Raw genomic sequence first — 22,144 nt, 5'->3', positions numbered from 1 at the left:
ATAGTATTGCAACTTTTTTTTATGGAAGGGGCTCCTGAAATTGCTTTGCCCTTGATGGGCAGCCCTGGATGGGAGGAAAGTCTATCGATACTGGGACATGGGCACTGAGGTGATACTGGCCTGGTCCGAGGTGGTAGCTCCAGATCAGGTGATGCCCAACACCTATCTGACCCTGACAGGGGTGGGCGGGACCCCATTCAAGGTGTCCGTGGCAAAGGACCACTTGAAATGGGGGGACAAGGAGGGCCCCAAGGAAGTGGTGGTGCACCACAATTTACCCACTGAGGTATTAATGTGGGGGGGGGGGACATGGAGAACTGGCCAAGCAACCCCCAGGATGCCCTGGTCATGACCCGTAGCCTGAGCCTGCAAGGGACACTGTGCCCTGACCTCGGGGAGAGTACCTTGCCCGAGGAGCAGGACCCTGCCCTGATGGGGAGGGAATGCCCAGAGACACAGTTTAAGGAGGCTGTGACTTCAGAGCCAGCTGGTGAGAGAAAGCAGGTCTCTATCCAGGGCCGGCGCTACCATTTAAGCAGCCTAGGCAATCGCCTGGGGCGCCAGAATAAATGGTGGGCACCGTTTTGCTGGAGGTGGCAGCAGGCGGCTCTGGTGGAGCTGCCGCAGTGGTGCCTGCAGAGGGCCCGCTGGTCCACGGCTCCAGTGGAGCTGCCACAGTCATGCCTGTGGACGGTCGGCTGCTCGCGTGGCTCCAGTGGACCGCCCGCAGGCATGACTGTGGCAGCTCCACCAGAGCCACGGAGCACCGGACCCTCCGCCAGCACCACTGCAGCAGATCCAGCAGAGCCGTGGGACCAGCGAGTGGGGCGGTGAAATTGCCATCCACCTAGGGTGCTCAAACCCCTAGCGCCGGTCCTGTCTCTATCCCTGTCCCAGTGGCTGAGTTCCAGGCCGAGTTGAAGAAAGATCCCTCCTTGTGGAAGATAAGGGGAGGTTGCCGGAAAAGGTTCCTGTGGGAGCAGGGGTTCCTGTACTGAGAATGGGCTTCCCCAGGGGAAATGGAGTCATGGGAAATCAGGAGGCAGCTTGTGGTACCCCAGAAGTATCGCTGCCAGCTACTGTGCCGGGCCCATGACATTCCCCTCTCAGGGCACCAAGGAGTCTGGCATACCCAGCAGAGGCTGCTACGGAACTTTTACAGGCCTGGGGTCTTCACTAATGTCAGACAGTACTGTCCATCCTGTGACCCCTGCCAGAGGGTGAGGAAGGCCTGGGACAAGGGGAAAATGGCTTAGGACCCTTGCCAGCACAGAGAAACCTTTCCAGAGAGTGGTCAAGGTCAAAAGGGGGCTCTTAACCAAGATAACCTGAATCTCAGCCCTCCAGATTGGACCACTGGGAAAAGACCCCATCCCAGTTTGAACCCCAGGAGTATTTGGGGGGGAGGCAAGGACACAGGCTGCATAAACCTTCCCACCTGCAGACTACGAGTGCCCTCGAGCACACCCAACTTAAAGGGGGGCATGAAACTGGAAGGGGCTGGTGTAATTCTCCCTCAGGAAGCGGGAGGGATGCTGGGGCATCCATGGGAATGTAGGTAGGTTCGAATTTCCCCAGGTCACTGGCTGAAGTGACCCTGCTCAATTTGGTTTCGAAGGGGGGAGAGATGCGATGAAGTGGGAATGTTCTTGTTGTGTTATGTGAATGCTGAGTGGGTAGTACTGACCTGGGAAGGTTGCAGGGGAGTTGGGCTGGGACGTAGTGCATTGGGGAAGGGAGCATACCTGAGCATGTGACATGAGAACCAGGAGGGGAGTTGGACGCCAGGTGACACCTCTGCCCGGGAAAACTGGACAAAGGCTGGAGGAGGAGCTGGGGGGAGGCTGAGTGAGAGGCTGGAGGGAGTTTCAGTTTGGAGCTGGCTGGGAAATGGAGAGGGGCCCCGACGGGGCTTGGGCTTCCCAACGGGGCTGTGGCCTCCCTGGGGGCCCCAGATGGACCTAACTAAAGGGGGTCCTGTTGTCTATACTGGCCAGACCTGTTTTGGACTGTGTTCCTGTCATCTAAATAAACCTGTTTTACTGGCTGGCTAAGAGTCACATCTGACTGCAAAGCGAAGTGGGGGTGCAGGACCCTGTGGTTTCCCCAGGACCAAACCCCGCCTGGGGGGACTCACTGTGGGAAGCGCACGAAGGGGCAGAGGATGATGAATGCTCCAAGGAGAGACCCAGGAAGGTGAAGCCGTGTGAGCTTCTTGTCCTGGAGACAGTCTGCTCCAAGGGAGAGGAGACTCCCCAAAGTCCTGACTGGTTTTGTGGGGAGCAGTTCTGGAGCATCGCCCGGGGACTCCATAGCGATTTACAATGCAAATGCCTGATGTAACTACACCACGGGGCTCTGGTGATGTGATAAGTGAGATCAGAATCTGACAAGCATTTCAGCATTTCTAAACACCAAACACATTCACATCACCTTCACATCTGTTCTAACAGTGGGAACACAGTGGTGAGCCAGCCTGGTTCCCGGCTCTGCATTTGTCAGTGTTCAGTGAGGCCTGGGGGCTTGGCCTGGCTCCTGGTCTGCCAGCATCACAGGGCCTTGCTGCTTCCTCAGCCTCTCACGTCGAGTCCCTCCTTGCGGAGGTCAATGGAACTGTGGCCACAGGTGCTGACTTCTGCTGGCGCCAGTGGGTGCTGCCCCCCTCTGCGCCCGGCCCTGCCCTGACTCCACCCCTGCCCTACCCCCTCCCACCCATGCCGTGCCCCCATTCAAACCGCTTCCCCAAAGTCCCCACCTTAAGTCTGCCCCTATTCCAAACTCTTCCCCAAATCCCCTGCCAACCTCCACCTCCTCTCTTGAGTGCACTGTGTTCCCGCTCCTCCCCTCCTCCTGGAGCTTGTTACGCTGGCAAGCACTGGGAGGTTGGCAGAGGAGCGGGGATGCGGCACTCTCGGGAAAGAGGCAGAGGTGGAGGTCAGGTAGGTCGGGGGGGGGGAAGCTTGGCTGCTGGTGGGTGCAGAGCACCCACTAATTTTTCCCCGTGGGTGCTCCAGCCCCGGAGCACCCACAGAGTCAGCGTCTATGACTGTGGTGGACTGGAGTCCCATTCCTCCAGTCCCCCTTTGTCCTCTCCCCATGCAGCGTGAGAGCCTTCCCTGCGGCTCCTACCAAATGGATCCAGAGGCTGCTGCCCCCAAGTGCTCTGCCCCGAGCACCCCATCCCTTCCCTCTGTGCCTTGTTAGCCCATTACAGTGCCCTCGCCAGGGGTTCCCTGTGCATGCCCACCCTCCCCCCCAGGTCTTCAGGCCTATTGGGCAGGTGAGATGGCAGCCCCCCCTTCCCTTCCCCCACCAGTGCTGGGACTCAGGCCTAGGAAACATTAAACCCCTGCACAGCTGGAATGGGGAAGGGGTTGGTTGCCATGGAGCTGGGGGTATTTATGCTGGGCTGTGGCTCTGCTGAGGTTAGTGGGGTGCTCCAGAGAGTTCAGGCTCAGCTGGAGCTGTAGGCTGTCCCCCAGGTCTCCTGGTAGCCTATCTGTGGGTGTGCACCTTGGGGGCAGGCCTGCCCCTCACCCTGGTGCTGGGGCTGACGTACCTCTCTATCCTCCACCCCACCCCCCAACAGGACGTCTGCCTTTACTTCATGCTGTGGGGCTGCCTACACGTCTACCAGCGCATGACCAACAAGGCGGAGGATGTGTGTCTCTTCCTGACGCAGCCCGGCGAGATAGTGGGCCAGCTGGCTGTGCTGACCGGGGAGCCCCTCATCTTCACCATCAAGGCCAGCCGTGACTGCACCTTCCTCGAGATCTCCAAGTCGGACTTCTACATGTTGGTGTCCCCCTTCCCCTCCTCATCCTGTGGGCAGGCTCTGCCCACCTCCCACCCCACTTCCATCTAGACTGGTGGCCCTGCCCTGCCCTGGGTCAGACTGGGGCCGTGTACCATTCCCCACCCCCATAAACCAGCCGGTTGGGCAGATGTTTCTCCTGAAGCGTTTTAATTCTGTGTCCCCAAGCCACCGCCCACCCACCTGGCAGCTGCACAGCAATTAACCAAATGGCCTGGCCTGCCCCCTGCCCCAACAGCCAAGCAGCCTGGGGGTCCCAGCCCCTCTCCCGTCCCTCCCCCAAGAACCGATAATGCAGCCAGGAGTAGGGGGGGAAGGTGCCTTGTTGAGAAAAGCAGGTGGAGCTGGGGGCAGCGAGCTGTGGGGGGCAGAGTCTCTGGGGGGAGGGGACTGCTTCTAGGCCTCCTTGGGGACCAGCTGGTTGAGGGTTTGGACATCATCCAGGAAGCGCTTGGGGGTCAGGATGTGACTGGAACCTGGGGGGGGAGAGAGGTGGTTGGCAGTGGTGGGCACAGTGGGGAAGGCATGAGGCTGGCATCTCCATCTCCCCCATTCTTGCAGTTGGACCCTGCTCTAGTGCAGGGGGGAGGAGACAGCCCCTCCTACCCCCTGCGGCCTGGCACCACACCCCTCGTGCCGCTGTACCCTGCATGGCCAGGCAAGAATCCAGGCGCTGACAGCATCCCTCACCCTTGGGTCTCAGAGCGGTGTGTGCAGGGGGTGAGCCATATCCCCATGGGTGTTACTGGGGGTGTCTGACGGGGTCCCCAGACATGGTCCCTGGACAAGGAGAGCCCTGGGGAGCCAGAGGCCAAGCGATCAGGTGGCTAGATACAGGCCATGTGGGGCTGCGGGCAGATGGGGTAAGCACATCTGTTCCCAGGCCCCCCAGGTGCGGGAGGACAGAGGGTGGCATGGATGCCCTGTGGGTGCTGGGCAGGCAGTTCCTGGGTCTCCCCCTCCCAGAGGGTTCCGACTGTCCCTGACCTGGGCATTCCAGCCATCCTCCCCAAAGGACTCACCCCACTCACCGATCACCACCTCCCACTTGCCCTCGCTGGCCTGGGTCACTTCGTAGGCGCAGCGCATCTCAGACATGGACACCCCACCCAGCATGTAGATGATGAGGCATGGGCCCGTCGGGTACTCAGCTGCTGGCTTGTTCTTGTGCCAATGCTCAAAGCGGGCGCTGGGGGGAGAGAGGGGCAGTGTGGATACCAGGGGCTCACTGAGGGAATGCCAGATGGAAGGGCAGGGCCTGGAGGAGGCTGGGGGCAGGCCCTGCCCAAGGCAGTGGGACAGGAGTCCCAAAGCAGGCAAGAGGGAGTAGGGGAGGGTGGCATCTGCCCTGGGCTGGGGGTGCTGTCTAAAGCTCAGCCAGTCCCTTTCCTCCATCCTGGGCCCTGGTGTGTTGAGGGACTGCTGGGGGGCGGGAGACATGGTGAGAGGGGTTCAGGGCTCCAGGCTCTTGGGCACCCCCTCCCCTGTAGAGGGCAGGGTCCTGGCCACACACTCCCAGGCACAGAGGCTCCTACACCTTGTGGGGGGGGGGAGGATGTCAGGGCTCTGCCCCTCACAACCCAGCCAGGCTCAGCCTTACCTGACAGCAGCCTGGGAGCTGGTGGAAGGGACCGGGTCCGACACGAAGGGCCACAACTCCCTGTCCAGTCTGTCCTCAATGATATCCTGGGGAGAAGGCGGGGGGGGGGGAGGACAGCTCAGCAGGGGCCAAGCAGCAGGAACCTTGGACCTGGTGGCCAAGCCAGGCCCCATTGGGAGGAGGGGCTGGGATGGCTCCTGACTGAATGATTAACAGTCCCTGTGGAGAGCAGCCTGAGGCCCCCTTTCTGGGGTGGCACATGGGGAGCCAGCAAAGAGTACACGGACTCCTCCAGTGATGCCCCCCCATCTCCCCACATCCCCCTCAGCTGCTCAGTGCCCTGCTGTGAACTCCCCACCTCTCCACCGTTATGGGGAGGGCAGAGACCTCCTGCAGCTGGATCCAGGGCGCCTCACTAGGGGGAGGCTGCTCTCAGTGCCCTTTCCATGCTGCGGGCAGATCCAGGCCCTGCCTCTTGCCCCATGAGGTGTATCCCAGCCACATAGGGGGCCCAGGCTATGATACAACCGATTGCCACATAATAGGGGCTTTTACATTAATCTGCTGCTTTGACTTGTACAGGGAAGCTTACGGCCTGACGAGCTGTGACTGGCGCGGGGTGGGGTGGGGGGCAGCGCCCCTGATTGCATTAGGCACGGGATTGAGGCTACCACACCTGCCTGCCCCAAAATCCCACAGGAGGAACCATCAGGGAGCCTCCCATCTGTGATCTGCCAGGGACAGGGGCTTGGGCCGGGGGTTAATCCTTGGCCTGGAGGAGCCCCAAGCCAGTATGCTGAAGGCAACTAAGTGTGCCCCCCACCCCCTTGAGGAGTGCCCCATGGGGCAGGGCGATGAGGGGCTCAGGCCCCAGCAACCATTGGGGGAAGGAGCAACCATGTCACCTCTCACAAGCTAAGCAGGTTAGGGCCCAGGCAGTGCTTGGATAGGACACCTCTAAGGAAAAGCCACTGGGTGCTGGGGGGTGCTAGTGAGCCAGCAGAGGGTGCTCTGTGACCTCACTGTGGCACTAGGGGGCGCTGTTCTGCAGGGAGCAGGGGGAGGGCTCAGCAGGGGTCGCTCTACCCTGGCAGTCAGTGTTGGCCCCACTGCGGCGCTAGGGGGTGCTGTACTGCAGGGACAGGGAGGACTCAGCAGGAGATGCTCTCCCCTGGCAGTCAGTGTTGGCCCCAGTGCGGTGCTAGGGGGTGCTGTACTGCAGGGACAGGGGAGGGTTCAGCAGGGGGCGCTCTCCCCTGGCAGTCAGTGTTGGCCCCAGTGCGGCGCTAGGGGGTGCTGTACTGCAGGGACAGGGTGGGCTCAGCAGGGGGCGCTCTCCCCTGGCAATCAGTGTTGGCCCCAGTGCGGTGCTAGGGGGTGCTGTACTGCAGGGACAGGGGAGGGCTCAGCAGGGGACGCTCTCCCCTGGCAGTCAGTGTTAGCCCCAGTGTGGCGCTAGGGTGTGCTGTACTGCAGGGACGGGGGGGCTCGGCAGGGGACTATCATAACCTAGTCCCAGATTTGGACCTTAGCGTCCAAAATATGGGGGTTAGCATGAAAACCTCCAAGCTTAGTTACCAGCTTGGACCTGGTAAAGCTGCCACCACCCAAAAAATTAGAGTGTTTTGGGGCACTCTGGTCCCCCCAAACCTTACCTGGGGACCCCAAGACCCAAATCCCTTGAGTCTCACAACAAAGGGAAATAAACCTTTTCCCTTCCCCCCTCCAGGTGTTCCTGGAGAGATACAAAGAAACAAGCTCCGTGAATCTAAACAGAGGGATTCCACCCTCTCCATTTCCAGCCTTGGAAAACAGAAATACCGAGAGCTAATCTCTCTTCCCCCCTCATCCAGAGGGAATGCAAAGTCAGGCTAGTAAATCTAACACACACAGATTTCCCCCTGACTTCTTCCTCCCACCAATTCCCTGGTGAGCACAGACTCAATTCCCTGGAGTTCCCCACTAAAGAAAAACTCCAACAGGTCTTAAAAAGAAAGCTTTATATAAAATGAAAGAAAAATACATAAAAAATGGTCTCTCTGTATTAAGGTGACAAATACAGGGGCATTTGCTTAAAAGAAATATGAATAAACAGCCTTATTCAAAAAGAATACAATTCAAAACATTCCAGCAACTATACCATGTAAATACAAAAGAAAAAAACAATAACCCCTATTGTATTATGATCTCTGTACTCACAACTTGGAAACAGAAGATTAGAAAGCAGGAAACAGAAATCCTCCCATAGCTAAGAGAGAGACAGGCAGAAGACAAAGAACTCAGACACAAAATTCCCTCCACCCAGACCTGAAAAAGTCTGGTTTCCTGATTGGTCCTCTGGTCAGGTGCTTCAGGTTACCTCTGTCCAGGTGTAAGAGACATTAACCCTTAGCTATCTGTTTATGACAGGGGCGCTCTCCCCTGGCAGTCAGTGCTGGCCCGAGTGTGGCGGTAGGGGGTGCTGTACTGCAGGGACGGGGGGGGCTCAGCAGGGGGCGCTCTCCCTTGGCAGTCAGTGTTGGCCCCAGTGCGGTGCTAGGCGGTGCTGTACTGCAGGGACAGGGAGGGCTCAGCAGGGGGCGCTCTCCCCTGGCAGTCAGTGTTGGCCCCAATGTGGTGCTAGGGGGTGCTGTACTGCAGGGACAGGGAGGGCTCAGCAGGGGGCGCTCTCCCCTGGCAGTCAGTGCTGGCCCGAGTGTGGCGGTAGGGGGTGCTGTACTGCAGGGACGGGGGGGACTCAGCAGGGTGCGCTCTCCCCTGGCAGTCAGTGTTGGCCCCAGTGCGGCGCTAGGGGGTGCTGTACTGCAGGGACAGGCAGGGCTCAGCAGGGAGCGCTCTCCCCTGGCGGTCAGTGTTGGCTCCCAGTGCGGCGCTAGGGGGTGCTGTACTGCAGGGACAGGGAGGGCTCAGCAGGGAGTGCTCTCCCCTGGCAGTCAGTGTTGGCCCCAGTGCGGCGCTAGGGGGTGCTGTACTGCAGGGACAGGGAGGGCTCAGCAGGGAGCGCTCTCCCCTGGCAGTCAGTGTTGGCCCCAGTGCGGCGCTAGTGGGTGCTCTACTGCATGGAGAGGGGGCGCTCAGCAGGTGGCGCTCTCCCCTGGCAGTCAGTGTTGGCCCCAGTGCGGCGCTAGGGGGTGCTGTACTGCATGGAGAGAGGGCGCTCAGCAGGGGGTGCTCTCCCCTGGCAGTCAGTGTTGGCCCCAGTGCGGCAGTAGTGGGTGCTGTACTGCAGGGAGAGGGGGGGCTCAGCAGGGGGTGCTCTCCCCTGGCAGTCAGTGTTGGCCCCAGTGCAGCGCTAGGGGGTGCTGTACTGCAGGGTGAGGGGGGGCTCTGCAGGGGGCGCTCTCCCCAGTCAGTCAGTGACCAGTACTGTGCTGCAGGCGTTCGTCCTTCAGATGAATGACAAACAGCTGCTCCTCACTGGAGGTTAGGCCAAGGACCCTGCCAGCCATTCAGATTCCAGTGCCAGTCCTGACAGTGTGCTGCCTGGACCCCTGCACTTCCAGCCCCACACACTGATCACCTCCTGCCCTAGACTCAGGCAGTGCTGCTGTGCGGCTGTTAACAGCTGCCTGCCATTCCTCAGGAAGAATTCAGGCCCAGTGAGGGACCCCTGTATAAATCGCCTGTGCCCCACCCCAAAGGTGGCAGCATCTCAGCACCGAGTAAGACAACTCCCTGGCACTCGTGTCTGTGATTTAAGACCTCTAAGGATGGCAGCAGGAGAGGGCTCTCTGAGGAGCCCCTCACATGGCTAGAGCCTTGCGCAGATACAAAAATGTGGATGTGCATCAGCCCACAACCCACTAGCCCAGTGGTCTCCAAACTCTTTTGATTGCACACCCCTACATCAGTAAAAAAATTTTGAGCACGCACCCACTGCCGTACCAGCTCCACCGATTTTTGCCAAAGCAAAAAAAAAAAAAAAGCCGTGCGGACTCCCACCCGAAGCGCTCCTCCTGCCGCGCACCCCGAAGGATCCTCTTGCGCACCCCACTTTGGGCACCACTGCACTTTCCGTCTTTTACCTGTATCCACATCCTCACCAGCAGCAGGAAGCACTCACAAGGGCTAGCGGGTGGTGAGGGGGGAAGGGGTCTTGCAGGGAAGAGGCAGCACGAGGGTGGGGACTGAGGCTAAGGGGCAGCGTGGAGGGGACAGGGTCTTGAGGAGAAGGGGTAGTGTGGGGGTGGGTCTCAAGAAGGGGCAATGTGGGGGCGGGGTCTTGAGGAGAAGGTGCAGTTTGGGGACGGGGTCTCAAGAAGGGGCAGCACAGGGGTGGGCTCTTGAGAAAGGGCAGCGTGGAGGGGGTGGGAGTAGTGTGGAAGGGGTGGGGGCTGGGGGGAAGGGGTGTCTTATCAAGTGATGTTCCTGGGAGGTCACGAGCGATGGTACATGACAGCAGCTCTGAGGTCCTCTGCAGGGGCAGAAGAGGTCACCCCAGATGGGGAGTAACTCAGGGGTCACCCTCATATGGGAAGGGCGTCACCCCACTGTACAGGGACAGAGGCCACCTCTGTGCTGGGGGTAGGTCACTGCTATAGGGGGGCACCCCAAGGATGGCCTGGGATACCCTGTGCAGCACAGATCTGCCCCCTGGCATGGGTACAGCTATTGCCTCTGGCCCCAGTCCCTTACCCCAGGCATGAAGGAGGTGCTCAGGAGCTGCGTATTGTGGATGATGTTGCCCTGCTGCTGGATGCTGGCATCCTGGATCATCTTGCGGAGGGTCTCCTCGCTCACACCTGCATGGGGAGAGACAGGTCAGCGCTCGTACCCCTGGGACGCACCCACAGCCCAGGCACATTCAGTCTGTGGCCCAAGAAATCCTAGTCCCTTGATCAAATCCTGAGATCCTGCTCTTCCCACCCCTCTCAGAGCTGGGGGCAGAACCCAGGAGTCCTGGCTCCCAGCCTCCCTCTAACCACTAGACCCCACTCCCCTCTCAGAGCTGGGAATAAACCCAGGAGTCTTGGCTTCCAGCCCCCCTCTAATCACTGGACCCCATTCCTCTCTCAGAGCTGGGGGTAGACCCAGGAGTCCTGGCTCCCAGCCCCCCTCTAACCACTAGACCGCACTCCCCTCTCAGACCTGGGGGTAAACCCAGGAGTCCTGGCTCCCAGCCCCCCTCTAACCACTGGACCCCACTGCCCTCCCAGAGCTGGAGGTAGAACCCAGGAGTCCTGGCTCCCAGCTCCCCTCTAACCACTAGACAGCACTCCCCTCTCAGAGCTGGGGGTAAACCCAGGAGTCCTGGCTCCCACAACCCGCTCTAGCCCACTAGACCCCACTATCCTCCCAGAGCTGGAGGTAGAACCCAGGAGTCCTGGCTCCCAGCCCCCCTCTAACCACTGGACCTCACTGCCCTCCCAGAGCTGGGGGTAAACCCAGGAGTCCTTGGTCCCACCACCCGCTCTAGCCCACTGGACCCCACTGTCCTCCCAGAGCTGGAGGTAGAACCCAGGAGTCCTGGCTCCCAGCCCCCCTCTAACCACTGGACCCCACTGCCCTCCCAGAGCTGGGAGTAGAACCCAGGAGTCCTAGCTCCCAGCACCATCCACTCTAACCCACTGGACCCCACACAGTTAATGACTGAAGTCAGGTTCTTGCTGCTCCTGCCTGCACAGGGTCTCTCGGGTGCTGGGGGCAGGGGTCTCTTTAGCTCCCCCCGGCAGTGCAGTGGGAGCCCCCCCTCGATCTGGGCCCCCCCTCCTGCGGCCAGTCAGGTGCAGTGTCAGAGCTGAGGCCTGGCTCTTTAAGGCTGTGAGGCCTTGAGCTGGAGAGAAGGCAACTCCCCCCAAACCATTTACTGCTGCTTAGTGCAGAGGGGGAGGCCTGGCAACTCCACACGCCCCCTGGCCAGGAAACTGGGCAGCCAGAGGAGCCATATGAGGGCACCTGGCCTGGGCAATGGGCACGGGGGCAATGCCTGAGAAGGGGTACAGGAAGGGCCCCGGAGCAGGGTCCTGCCCCACCGAGCCAACGTGGGGCAGGAACCGATGGGGGAAGAGGGACTGTGCCAAGTGTCAGGGTCAGGGAGGTTCCCCAGGCTCTGGTGAGCTGGGGGAAGGGGTTGGATGCACCAAGAAGCAGGGAGCTGGTCCAGGGAGGACACAAGGAGTGGGCAGGGAACTGGTCACAGGGGGCTCAGAGACAGAACATGGCGTCTGAACATCCTGCAGAAAGGGAGGGATGTTCCCTCTCCCTGCAGAGAATGGGTGGGGAGCTGCTCCAGGTGTGTGTCTCCATCTCCCCTCCCTGCAGAGAATGGGCCGGGGGGCCGCTCTGGGTGTGTGTCTCCATCTCCCCTCCCTGCAGAGAACGGGCCAGGGGGCTGCTCCGGGTGTGTGTCTCCATCTCCCCTCCCCGCAGAGAACGGGCTGAGGGGCCGCTCCGAGTGTGTGTCTCCATTTCCCCTCCCTGCAGAGAACGGGCCGGGGCGCTGCTCCTGGTGTGTGTCTCCATTACTCCTCCCTGCAGAGAACGGGCCGGAGGGCTGCTCCGGGTGTGTGTCTCCATTTCCCCTCCCTGCAGAGAACGGGCCGGGGGGGCTGCTCCTGGTGTGTGTCTCCATTACTCCTCCCTGCAGAGAACGGGCCGGAGGGCTGCTCCGGGTGTGTGTCTCCATTTCCCCTCCCTGCAGAGAACGGGCCGGGGGGGCTGCTCTGGGTGTGTGTCTCCATCTCCCCTCCCTGCAGAGAATGGGCCGGGGGGGCGCTCCGGGTGTGTGTCTCCATTTCCCCTCCCTGCAGAGAATGGGCCAGGGGGGCTGCTCCGGGTGTGTGTCTCCATTTCCCCTCCCTGCAGAGAACGGGCTGGGGGGCTGCTCTGGGTGTGTGTCTCCATTTCCCCTCCCTGCAGAGAACGGGCCGGGGGGCCGCTCCGTGTGTGTGTCTCCATTTCCCCTCCCTGCAGAGAACGGGCTGGGGGGCCGCTCCGGGTGTGTGTCTCCATTTCCCCTCCCTGCAGAGAACGGGCTGGGGGGCCGCTCCGGGTGTGTGTCTCCATTTCCTCTCCCTGCAGAGAACGGGCTGGGGGGGGTGTGGAGGGCAGACGCTGCTGGGAAGGCAGCAGCAGGCAGCAAAGGCCGCACTGGCTGGCTCGCAGGCACCGAGAGGTGGGCAGAGAGGAAACAGGGCCGAAGAGCCAGGCTGGACACAAGCCCCGGGAAGCAGCTGGCCAGGAGGCACCCTGCATGACTGAGGGGCGTGCCAGTCTAAGCAGTGTTATTCTCCCCCCAGCCCCACAGACCTGGGCACCGCCTCCAGGGGCGCCCCCTGCAGCAGCAGGCCCCCCAGTGCTGCCCCCTGCAGGCCTGTGGCGTTACCGTTCTTCAAGATGTAGAGCAGGATGATGCGGAGCTTGTCATACGCCTGCACGCTGGGGTCCAGCAGGATGGGTATGATGATCTTCATGGGGTCCTTGATCTTCTTCCCATCCATGTCAGTCCCCATGGCCAGGTCCTGGGGGGTGATGGGTGTGCACACACAAGGCCCAGGTCAGGCCGCTCTGTGTCCTCCCGCCCCCGCAGCAGGATGGGAGATGTGACAGCCCCACGACCCACAGCTCGCCTACCCCCTGTGCCAGGGCCCCCTCCTCGCTGGGGTCAGCTCCCCCTGGGGTGAGCAACGGACCCCCAGGGAGTAACCCGAGCACCATGTCCCCCTTCTGCACCCCGGTGCTGCATGTGGGGGCTGGCCCTGGCTCCAGCAAGCCTGTGGGTCTGACACCCCTCTCTCTGGGCTGAGTCATGAGCCAGACTCTGCCCCCCAGCCAGGCTCTGCCCACAGACCCACCTGCTTCACTCTGCACAGCTTCTCCACCGATCCTTTGAAGTCCCACATGCAGTGCTCAGCCAGGTTCAGGTGTGTGGAGTACTGCGGGGAGAGACCAGGGCATGGGGGAGTTTACCGCATCACCGGCTGGTCCAGAGCACCTGCACCCCCCAACCCCCAAGGAAGGCCCCTTGGCCAGAGGGGCAGCCACAACCGACTGTATAAGGCGAGTATATAGGGATTGTTTTGCCCAGCACTGATGTGCAGCCACCTCTGGGGTGGAGCGGGGCAGCTGGAGGGGAGGATCAGGAGAAGGAAGCAGCTTTGAAAGCAGCCCACGGTTTCTCTGTTAGCCACCATGAGGCTGGGGGCTTGGAGACCAGCAGGTGTCGGGGTACCTGTGCCAGTAGCCAGGAGCTTTCCGTTGGCACATGGCCCAGTGGCACCAGGAGTAGCTCCAATGGGCTGGTTTGGTAGCCCACCTAGGCCCTCGCCCTAGAGCTGCAGCAGCAAGGCTCAGGCATTACCCAAGGGTTGCCATTGCTGGGGCTAACGAGACAGCTCTGGGCACTGATGGGCAGGCTGCTGCCCATGGTGCCACACAGCACCTGGGGGGAAAATGGCTGTGCCCGACGGGACAGGTCAGCAGCTCTCATCAGGCAGTAAAGCAGAGTGCTCCAGAGTGCCCTGCCCCCCAGAGAGTCCCTACTGTGCCTCACCAGCCCCACAGACACCCTGCCCCCCATCACTCCACTGAATGCCCTGCTCCCCACCCACTAACAGCTCCAGCCCCTTTATCTTGTTCAGCTCTTTCTGGTACTGGGGCAAGTTCTTCACCATCTGGGACAGGTCCTCGATGGTGGCCTGGAGGGAGGCAGTGGTGAGATCCCGGCCCCTCCCAGCGCATGGAGCCCACTGCAGGGCGTGCCAGGGCCAGGGCGAGTCACTCAGGCCACACGTAGCTGCGGCTTGGGTTAGACCTGCTTTTCCCAGGCCAGCTGGAATGAGACAGGAGCCCCACAACCCGAGCACCCCGAGGTGTAAAGCGGAAGCAGGCTGAGGAGATGCCAGCATTGGCTCTCTGCAGCTCTTCCTGCACGGCCCCGATCCTGCTGTCTGACCCCGCCCCATGGGCCTCTGCCCTCCCACACCGTGGGGAGTTCCAGAGCTCTGGCTGGGGGGCAGGGGGCTCCACGTACACTTCTTAGCCCTTTACAGGCAAACCCTGGGAGCAATGGGACACCCCCCCATCTGCCAAGGCCTCCTGGGGCAGCAGAGCAGCCTCCCCTCCCCATCAGTGGCAGTGGAATGGGTCCCCCCGTCCCAGACTTACCACTCACTCCCCCTGCAGCCCCCGCCGCACCTTGTCCGTGGTCAGCCTCTTGCTCTCAGAGAATGTGCGCAGCAGCTCCGTCACCTTCCTGCAGCAGGGAGAGGGGTCGGACTGGAGCCAGGCACTGCCTTGAAGGTAGGGGGAGTCCTGTCCTATACTACAGGTGATAGAGCCCCCCGCCCCACAGGCACCAGGGTTTTTGCCTCGAGAGCTTCAGATGGGGCCGGGGGAGTAGGGGGGGGCTCTTCCCAAGTTACTCCAAGGCAGAGAGTTCAGTGCACCTATGGGAGCTCCTGGCGCCTTGCTGGGTGGGTCTGGGGGCAGCGGCAGGCCCAGCAGGAGGTCGGTGAGGGACTCCCTCAAGGGGGCTGTGAGGTGCATGGGGAGATCCTGGGATCGGGGGGAAGACAGTGTCCAGCGGGATCCCCGAGAGGAGATGCAGACAGTGGCTCCGGAAGGGAGCGCTCAGAGGTCCTTTGGGGAGAGAGGCTGGGTCCAGGGGTCTCAGCACTCAAAAAGGAGCATGTCTGAGGGACAGGCCTCAGCACTGGGTGGGAGGGGGAGGGGGAGTCCTGGTAGTGAGCAGGAGAGGGGTGTGTTGCGGGGGGTGTCCCTGCACTGGGTGGGAGAGGAGTGTATCCAAGGGGGAGTGGGGTTCCACACTGGGTGGGAAGGGAAGGGGAGGGGTGTGTCTGAAGGGGATGGGTTCTTGCCCTGGGTGAGGCACAGAGGGGCATGTCCGAGGGATGGGTGGGGCATGGAGGGGCGTGTCAGGGGCGAGGCTGAGCGCGCTCACATGGAGAAGTCAGCGATGTGCATGTGGCGTAGCTGCACCCAGAGTTTGTCATCTTCATCCAGCAGCGCCTCCTTCTCCTGCGAGTCGCTGGTCCCCGTTGTCTCATACCTGCTGGGGAGGGGAGACGGGGTCAGGCTGCGGCACCCCTCCCCCAAGCATGGGGGCTGCAGAGCAGTGCAGGTGCCTGGGTCACATCCCCCCCTGCCCACCTGAGGAGGAGTGCGGGGTGCCCCCTGCTGGCAGCCAGGCCCTACTTGTACGTGTTGATCTCAATGCTGAGCAGGTCGTAGGCCATGGCCTGGTAGGTGAGCTTGTGCAGCAGTGGGGACACCAGGTCGAAGCTTCGGTCCACAATCAGCAGCTGAGAGTGGGCTTTGTCAGGGCCCTGGAGCACAGGAGAGAGAGACCCATCACCCACTGCTCCAGCAGAGGGGTCCTGGCCTGGTCTATACCCCACCCCTCCCCCCACCAGGATCTCCAAGCAGGTTCAAAATCACTACTCCTTCCTTCTATTTCTCATGTGCTCCCCCCGCGGCACTGTCCCAGGGCGAGGGCGTGGCCGGCACAGCTCGCTTACCTCTCCCATGCTGGGCTCGTATACCTTGAACGCATTGAGTTTGGCCAGCACAGCGTGCACCAGGCAGAATTATCTTCACTGTCCCTGCAGCAAAGACAAACCCTGTGGGTCAGAAACCTCTCCTTCTGCAGGGGCACACACACGTCCTGTAGGAGATGACCAGGTACCCTTCTCCCTCTGGGCACACTCACTTCCTGTAGCGGATGGCCGGGTATCTCCCCTGGCACACTCGCTTCCTATAGAGGATAGCTGGGTACCCCTTCCCCGGGCACACTCACTTCCTGAAGCAGATGGCTGGGTACCCCTTGTCACAGTGTGGGGGAGACAAGGCCCTGCACCCCCAGCTCCCTGCGACTCACCATGACTCCCAGCCAGCCAATAAAACAGAAGGGTTGTTTAGATGACAGGAACACAGTTCAAGACAGGTCTTTCAGGTACAGACAACAGGACCCCCTCAGTCAGGTCCATCTTGGGGGTGCCAGGGAGGCCAGAGCCCCAGCTAGGCTCCCCTCCATTTTCCCAGCCAGCTCCAAACTGAAACTCCCTCCAGGCGTCTCACCCAGCCTCCCCTGGCTCCTACTCCAGCCTTTGTCCATTTCCTGGGTAAAGGTGTCACCTGGCTCCAACCCCCCTCCTGCTTCTCATGTTACATGCTCAGGTATCTGGCCTCAAGGAAAGTCTCCCATCCCCAATGCATACAGTCCTAGAAAACTCCCCTGCAACCTTCCCAGGTCAATACTCCCCTCTCCCTGCTGCGTCACAGGCACCCACGCAGTATTCAAAGAAAACATTAAGAACATTCCCACTTCGTCACACCCCTTCCCCTGGCACACTCACTTCCAGTAGCGGATCGCTGGATACTCCTCCAGGGTTTCACACAACGTGGCAATCTGCTCTGCCAGCATCTCCAGCTGCTTGTCCTTTTCCCAGAAGCAGTAGGGGCTGAACCAGATGTGGAAGGTCTGTGGCCCGTCCAGGGAGTATACCTGGGGGGCGAGGGGAGCAGAGATCAGACCCTGGAGCCAACTGCTGGCAGCCAGGCCAGCTGTGCTCCATACCGTGCCCCTAAGATGTGCTGTTGGACCAGACCAGCCTGGCAGAGCCATAGCAAGCCCCTAGTGAGGGAGATCCCTTTGCCAGAGCCACTCCTGTTGTGGTAGAGGGACAGTGGCCTAGAGATTCATGCACCAGCCTGGGATGAAGACTCCCCGGCTTCAGGTTCTTACTGAGCTGCAGACTCCCAGGTGCCCTCAGGGGTGTGTCTCTGCCCTGGAGAAGTCAATGTTGGGGGAGGGGGCTTGGCCACGCTTCTAGTCTGGTGAAAGCCCCAGTGTAGCCACGGGCAAACCAGGCATCAATGCGTGCCTGTTGCTGTCGCTTATTTCACTGGCCAAACAGAACGAACCATTGGGGCAAACATGCTTGGACACCAATAAAACAGTATCGGCCATGAAAGGTTTGCTGGAGCAACTGCACGGGTGAACCAGGAAAGCCTCCTGACGGACACTCAGCTTATACCAGCCAAAGCTTCTCTTGGCACAGCTGGCACCGGTACCCAAGATGAAATAAGCTACAGTGGCGAAAGGACTGCTTTGCCAGCATATCAGCATCTACTCAGGGGCTCTGCCACAATAGCTGCATCAGTTACAGGGGGGATTTTTTCTCTTATGTCCCCATAACAAACCCATACCAACAAAGTTTTTGTGTGTAGACCAGGCTCATGTTGCTCTGTGCCTCAGTTTCCCCATCAATGCATCTTAGACTGACAACACAGCCCTCCCCTCGGGGCGTGAGGGGGGAAATCCACTCATGACACAAGGAGGGGATGGGGCAGTTGGGCAAAGGGCAGGCATGTGGAGTATTGGGCCGTGGAGTATGCAGACCTGGTATAAACCATCAGTAAGAGCTGCTAAAGCCAGGGAGGCAGGGCTCTCCTCACCCATACATCTAAGCCAGTGATTCCACGTCTCACAAGGTGTGAGCAGCAGGCTAGTCCCTGCTGCCCTGTGCTGGCATCAAATCTAGGGCCCTAGAAGGGAAAGGTTCTCCCCCAACCCCCAGCCACGTTGAACACGAAGGGTAGGGTGTCGTACGTCACCATTCACCCGACGGCCCTGCTCCTCCAAATCCCAGCCACCCCTCACCTGGCTCTCGTAGGGCAGGAAGGCCATGTTGATCCCCTTGAGGGTTTTGATGGCCTTGGTGATCCGTGACTTCCTCAGCTCCTTGAACAGAGGCTCAGGACAGGCTGCAAGGCAAAGGCAGTGGGTGGGGGTGACATGCACAGGGTTCAGGACCCCCAGCGCAGCGCCAGCCCCCACAGACAGGGCCAGGACGGGCACAGCAGGGGCGTCGTGCAGCACACCTGTGGAGAACCTGGGCAAGCCAGCAGGGCCACACAGGAGTCAACGATGAATCCAGCCCCACCAAACCAGAGTCACGCCGGGTTCTCGCCTTCTGCAGCATCAGCAGCGAGGGGGGGCCACAATCTCTCCTATGCAGCCCCATCTCACACCCTGCCCTCAGCCCCTCCGCAGGGGGAAGTGACCGGAGTGTACAACTCAAGATGATGCACAAGAAGCAACAGGGACTTGGGCTCCCCCTGCCGCTGTAATGGGGAGAAGCAGATGTGATCCTGACACACTGGGTATTCTGGTGGTGTCCCATCTCCCCACCCCAGTTGGGACTGATGGAGCAATGCATGCTGAGAATGGTAGCCAGGGGCTGCCTTTCTGGGCGCACGCTGTGAGCCGTGTTGGCTGGAGGCAGGCCCGTAGGGAAGAAGGGGGGGAAGGGATAGGTGGGGTCATTCGGTCTGGTCTGCTGGGGCACTGGCCTGCTGGCAGAGAGAGACCCCCCCCGCTCCCAGTGTGTCGCTGGCCTGGCTCCCAGCTGGGGGATCCACTGCCCCCTGATACTCACGGCTGATGAAGAAGACGTGAGCCGCCTTGTAGTTGGTGGGGGTGCCCTGGAAGTCACTGATCAGAGTCTGCACTGACTGCAAAGGGGGGAGGGGAGTTGTCTGCACCAGTCAAGGCCCCTCCCTGCTGCCCGAAGGGCCCAGCCCATGCCCAGCCCCTGGGGACTCAGGGCCCAGCATGATGCCATCGGGAGATGAGCAGGTTTTCACCCCCCTGTCTCTGGGCTCCCTCCCCAGCTGGAGCAGGGCATGTGCCCATGTACCCGGGACAGTCTCAGAGCCCAGCCACATCTCTCGCTGGCACACAAGTGTCCGTGCTCGGCCACAGACGGGACCTGGCATTAGCTTTGCTGCTGAACTAAGTGGGCTCTGAGCAGTGCCCAGGGAACAGCTGGCTGAGCAGCAATCCCAGGCAGCTGCCATCAGGGCCCGCTCTCTCCCCGGGCACCACACTGGGCACCTGCAGCTTTGCCACACCAGCTAGCCAGGCAAGGTGTTCAGAAGCTCTTCGGACTCCGTGACCGGCCATTGTGACAGGTGAGAACTTGGCTGCCTGGTTGTCACATTATTGACTTGAACAGGGATCATACAGAACATGGTTGCAACCAAGGTCCTGTAGTGGCACCAAATCTTGTATAAATGGGGTCAAATAGGGTGTCTAAGACAAGGTTGTGGTTTGCTGGTTACGGTTATGCTGGATGTGTATGTGTATCATTTTTGTAGTTGAAGTTATGAATATTGGCTCTAGACAGTGTGTATTTCAAACTTCTGCTATGCTTCTGGGTGCCACCTCAGACAAGCTGGTGTTAGCTCTGCCTAGCCTGCTTGATGGCTCACTAAGGATCATCAGCTATACAACTGACTTATCGAGACAAGGCAGATATGCTCTGAGATTCAGCAAAGTATGCAGGGACTTTCTCATGTGACTCCAGACTCCATTTTGCTGTAATTTTCCACAGTAAGAACAAAGAGGTGTTCTTACACCTGGAAAAGACTGTAAAAGGCTGATGCCTCATCTCCATCTTGTCTTCAGTCCTGCTTCCTACCTCTGGAGGGACTTTGTTACAAGGAAGCTCTACACAAAGGACCGAATGACCAATCCCAACTGTGGATGTACTGTACTCCAGAGACTTGATTTGAACCTGCAGTTTATTCTATCACTGCTACAAGCCTGAACTAAGACCTTTGCCATTACTGTATGTAATTGATTCCATTTAACCAGTTCTAGCTCTCATCTCTATCTTTTTCCTTTTATGAAAAAACCTTTAGATTTTAGAGGACTGGCAACAGCATGATTTGTGGGTAAGATCTGATTTATATATTGACCTGGGTCTGGGGCTTTGTCCTTAGGGATCAGGAGAACCCTTTTTCTTTTATTAGGGCATTGGTTTTCATAACCGTTTGTCCCCATAACGAGAGGCACTTGTGGTGATACTGGGAGACTGGAGTGTCTAAGGGAATTCCTTGTGTAACTTGTGGTTAGCCAGTGGGGTAAGACCAAAGTCCTCTGTCTGTCTGGTTTGATTTGCCTTAGAGGTGGAAAACCCCCAGCCTTGGGCTGTAACTGCCCTGTTTTAAGCAATTTGTCCTGAATTGGCACTCTCAGTTGGGTCCCACCAGAACCAGCATCGTTACACCGGTCCCAAGCCCCAGGCCCCAGCTTGCAGTCCTCTACTACAGCGCTCCATCCGCGGGCAGCACCTGTGGGTTCTGGGCTTCACCATGCTCCACCAGTGCCCCCTGCCCCTGGTCCCCCTCCACTCGCCTCCTTGCAGCAGATGCAGGAGCCTCCTCCCCCATAGCCCCTGCTATGTGAGCCTCTGCTTCAGCGATTCTCCTTCACTTTGAGTCTCAGCTGAGGTTAGGGTGACCAGATGTCCCGATTTTATAGGAACAGTCCTAATATTTGGGTTTTTTTCTTCTATAGGATCCTATTACCCCTCCAACACCTGTCCCGATTTTTCACACTCGCTAGCTAGTCAGCTTAGCTGAGGTTGCCTCTCTCCGCCTGCTGCATCATCCCATCCAACCTCCATGGGACTGCACTGCGGAGAGGTCTGTGGGACAATCTGTGCTTCACATGGCAAAGAACACGAAGCCCAGCTCCAGGGGAGCAGCCTTTTAGGGAGCCCCTACTAGCCCCATTCCCATCCTGACGTCATGCTGCGCATCCCCCACATAGCGCCATCTCCAGACAGCACGAGGAGTTGCCCCGGGGTCTCCCCTGCTCCCCATCCACCTACCCCAGGCCCGAGCTCCTACCTTCTCCACAGGGCTGAGCAGGTAGATGGCCTCCAGGCTGGGGTTTGGCTCCCAGCACTTATCAATATCTTTCACAACTAGGAGAGAGCAGACACTGGGTGTGGGTCAGTGTGTCCTAGCCACCCGCCTCAGCCGCTCTCCACGGTGATGGGGGGAGGGAAAGCCAAGGGGAACAGGGATGTTCGCTGGCAGCAGGCTGGGGGATTCCACAGGCTACAATGCAGCAGTCGGTTTCATGTGGGGCCGTGGGCTGCGACAGTACGGAGCAGGAAGGGAACGTCCCTCTGTACTGTGCTGGGGGCTCCCCGCTAGAGTCCTGGCTCAGCTCTGTGCCCCTCAACGCCAGAGCTCCTCCACCGTGGAGCAGGGAGCCAGCATTCCCCCTCCCCAGCCAGGACCCTGCCTGCAGCGTGGGGGAGGAGCAACGAGGAGTTAAAGGGAGTCTGAGCAAAGTGCTGAAGAGGTTCCAGGGGCTGAAAGCGCCGGGCTAAGGGAACTGGACCTGGCTGGGAAGGTACCAATAGCAAGGAGGGCATCTACGGAGCTGCAAAGGGGGGAAACTAGATGCAAATGTGAATGTAGACAAGTCAATTCCCTGACTGTGAGGTGTGTCCAAGGGAGAAGGGAGCCCTGGTGGGTGGAGCAGATGAGAGGGAGGGGCCACTCACGCGTGATGCCTTCGTCCACGATGTCAGACATCTTGCAGCACGACGAGAGGATGTGCGTGCTGGGGTGGTCCATGGTCAGCACCTGGGGTAGCGAGAGGGGAGCTAGTCACTGCCCTGAGCCCAGCCGCCCACCATCATCATCAAGCCAAGGGAGCAGAGCGACTGCTAACAGCAGAGCTGACGGCTCCCGGCCCAGCCCTTCCACAGCAGAGCGGCAGGGCAGTTACCAAGCCTGCACTTGGCTGAGCTGACCGTGCTAAGGACTGCGTGAGGAACGGCAACGAGAGCGGCTCTGAGCAGAGTGGCTGGTACGAGATGTAGGAGACGGAGACAAATCTGGGACACCCGGCCATTCAGAATGGTTCCATCCTCCTAGACTGGAGGAGATCAGCCTCTTCACCC

The 22,144-nt window shown here is 60.0% G+C and overlaps 1 protein-coding gene across 1 annotated transcript; it reads right to left on the bottom strand.

Moving 5' to 3' along the window:
* Positions 1-4,135: 4,135 nt before the first annotated feature.
* On the bottom strand, positions 4,136-21,824 carry LOC127041918 (syntaxin-binding protein 2-like). The gene is made up of 17 exons (XM_050935674.1): positions 21,743-21,824; positions 21,075-21,151; positions 18,815-18,890; positions 18,037-18,140; positions 16,730-16,878; positions 15,893-15,902; positions 15,570-15,700; positions 15,316-15,423; positions 14,550-14,607; positions 13,964-14,050; positions 13,208-13,288; positions 12,739-12,874; positions 10,050-10,156; positions 5,845-5,886; positions 5,415-5,557; positions 4,846-5,003; positions 4,136-4,290 (listed from the first exon to the last, which is right to left on the bottom strand). Exons 1-17 carry the CDS (start codon positions 21,813-21,815, stop codon positions 4,211-4,213), a joined length of 1,620 nt encoding a protein of 539 aa, XP_050791631.1. The 5' UTR covers positions 21,816-21,824; the 3' UTR covers positions 4,136-4,210.
* Positions 21,825-22,144: the final 320 nt, after the last annotated feature.

The sequence above is a fragment of the Gopherus flavomarginatus genome, unplaced genomic scaffold, assembly GCF_025201925.1.
Source record: "Gopherus flavomarginatus isolate rGopFla2 unplaced genomic scaffold, rGopFla2.mat.asm U_1b, whole genome shotgun sequence".
In the NCBI taxonomy this organism is placed as follows: domain Eukaryota; kingdom Metazoa; phylum Chordata; order Testudines; family Testudinidae; genus Gopherus; species Gopherus flavomarginatus.
The sequence above is the reverse complement of the archived record's forward strand: the minus strand, read 5'-3'. Positions and strand labels throughout refer to the sequence as shown.

Coding starts and splice junctions, on each gene's coding strand:
- LOC127041918 (XM_050935674.1), bottom strand. CDS start 21,815: ATGGACCACCCCAGCACGCACATCCTCTCGTCGTGCTGCAAGATGTCT. Junction 18,891..21,074: donor TGCTCAGCCCTGTGGAGAAG/GTAGGAGCTCGG, acceptor CCCCCTTTGCAG/TCAGTGCAGACTCTGATCAG. Junction 5,004..5,414: donor AGCTCCCAGGCTGCTGTCAG/GTAAGGCTGAGC, acceptor CTCTCCCCCCAG/CGCCCGCTTTGAGCATTGGC.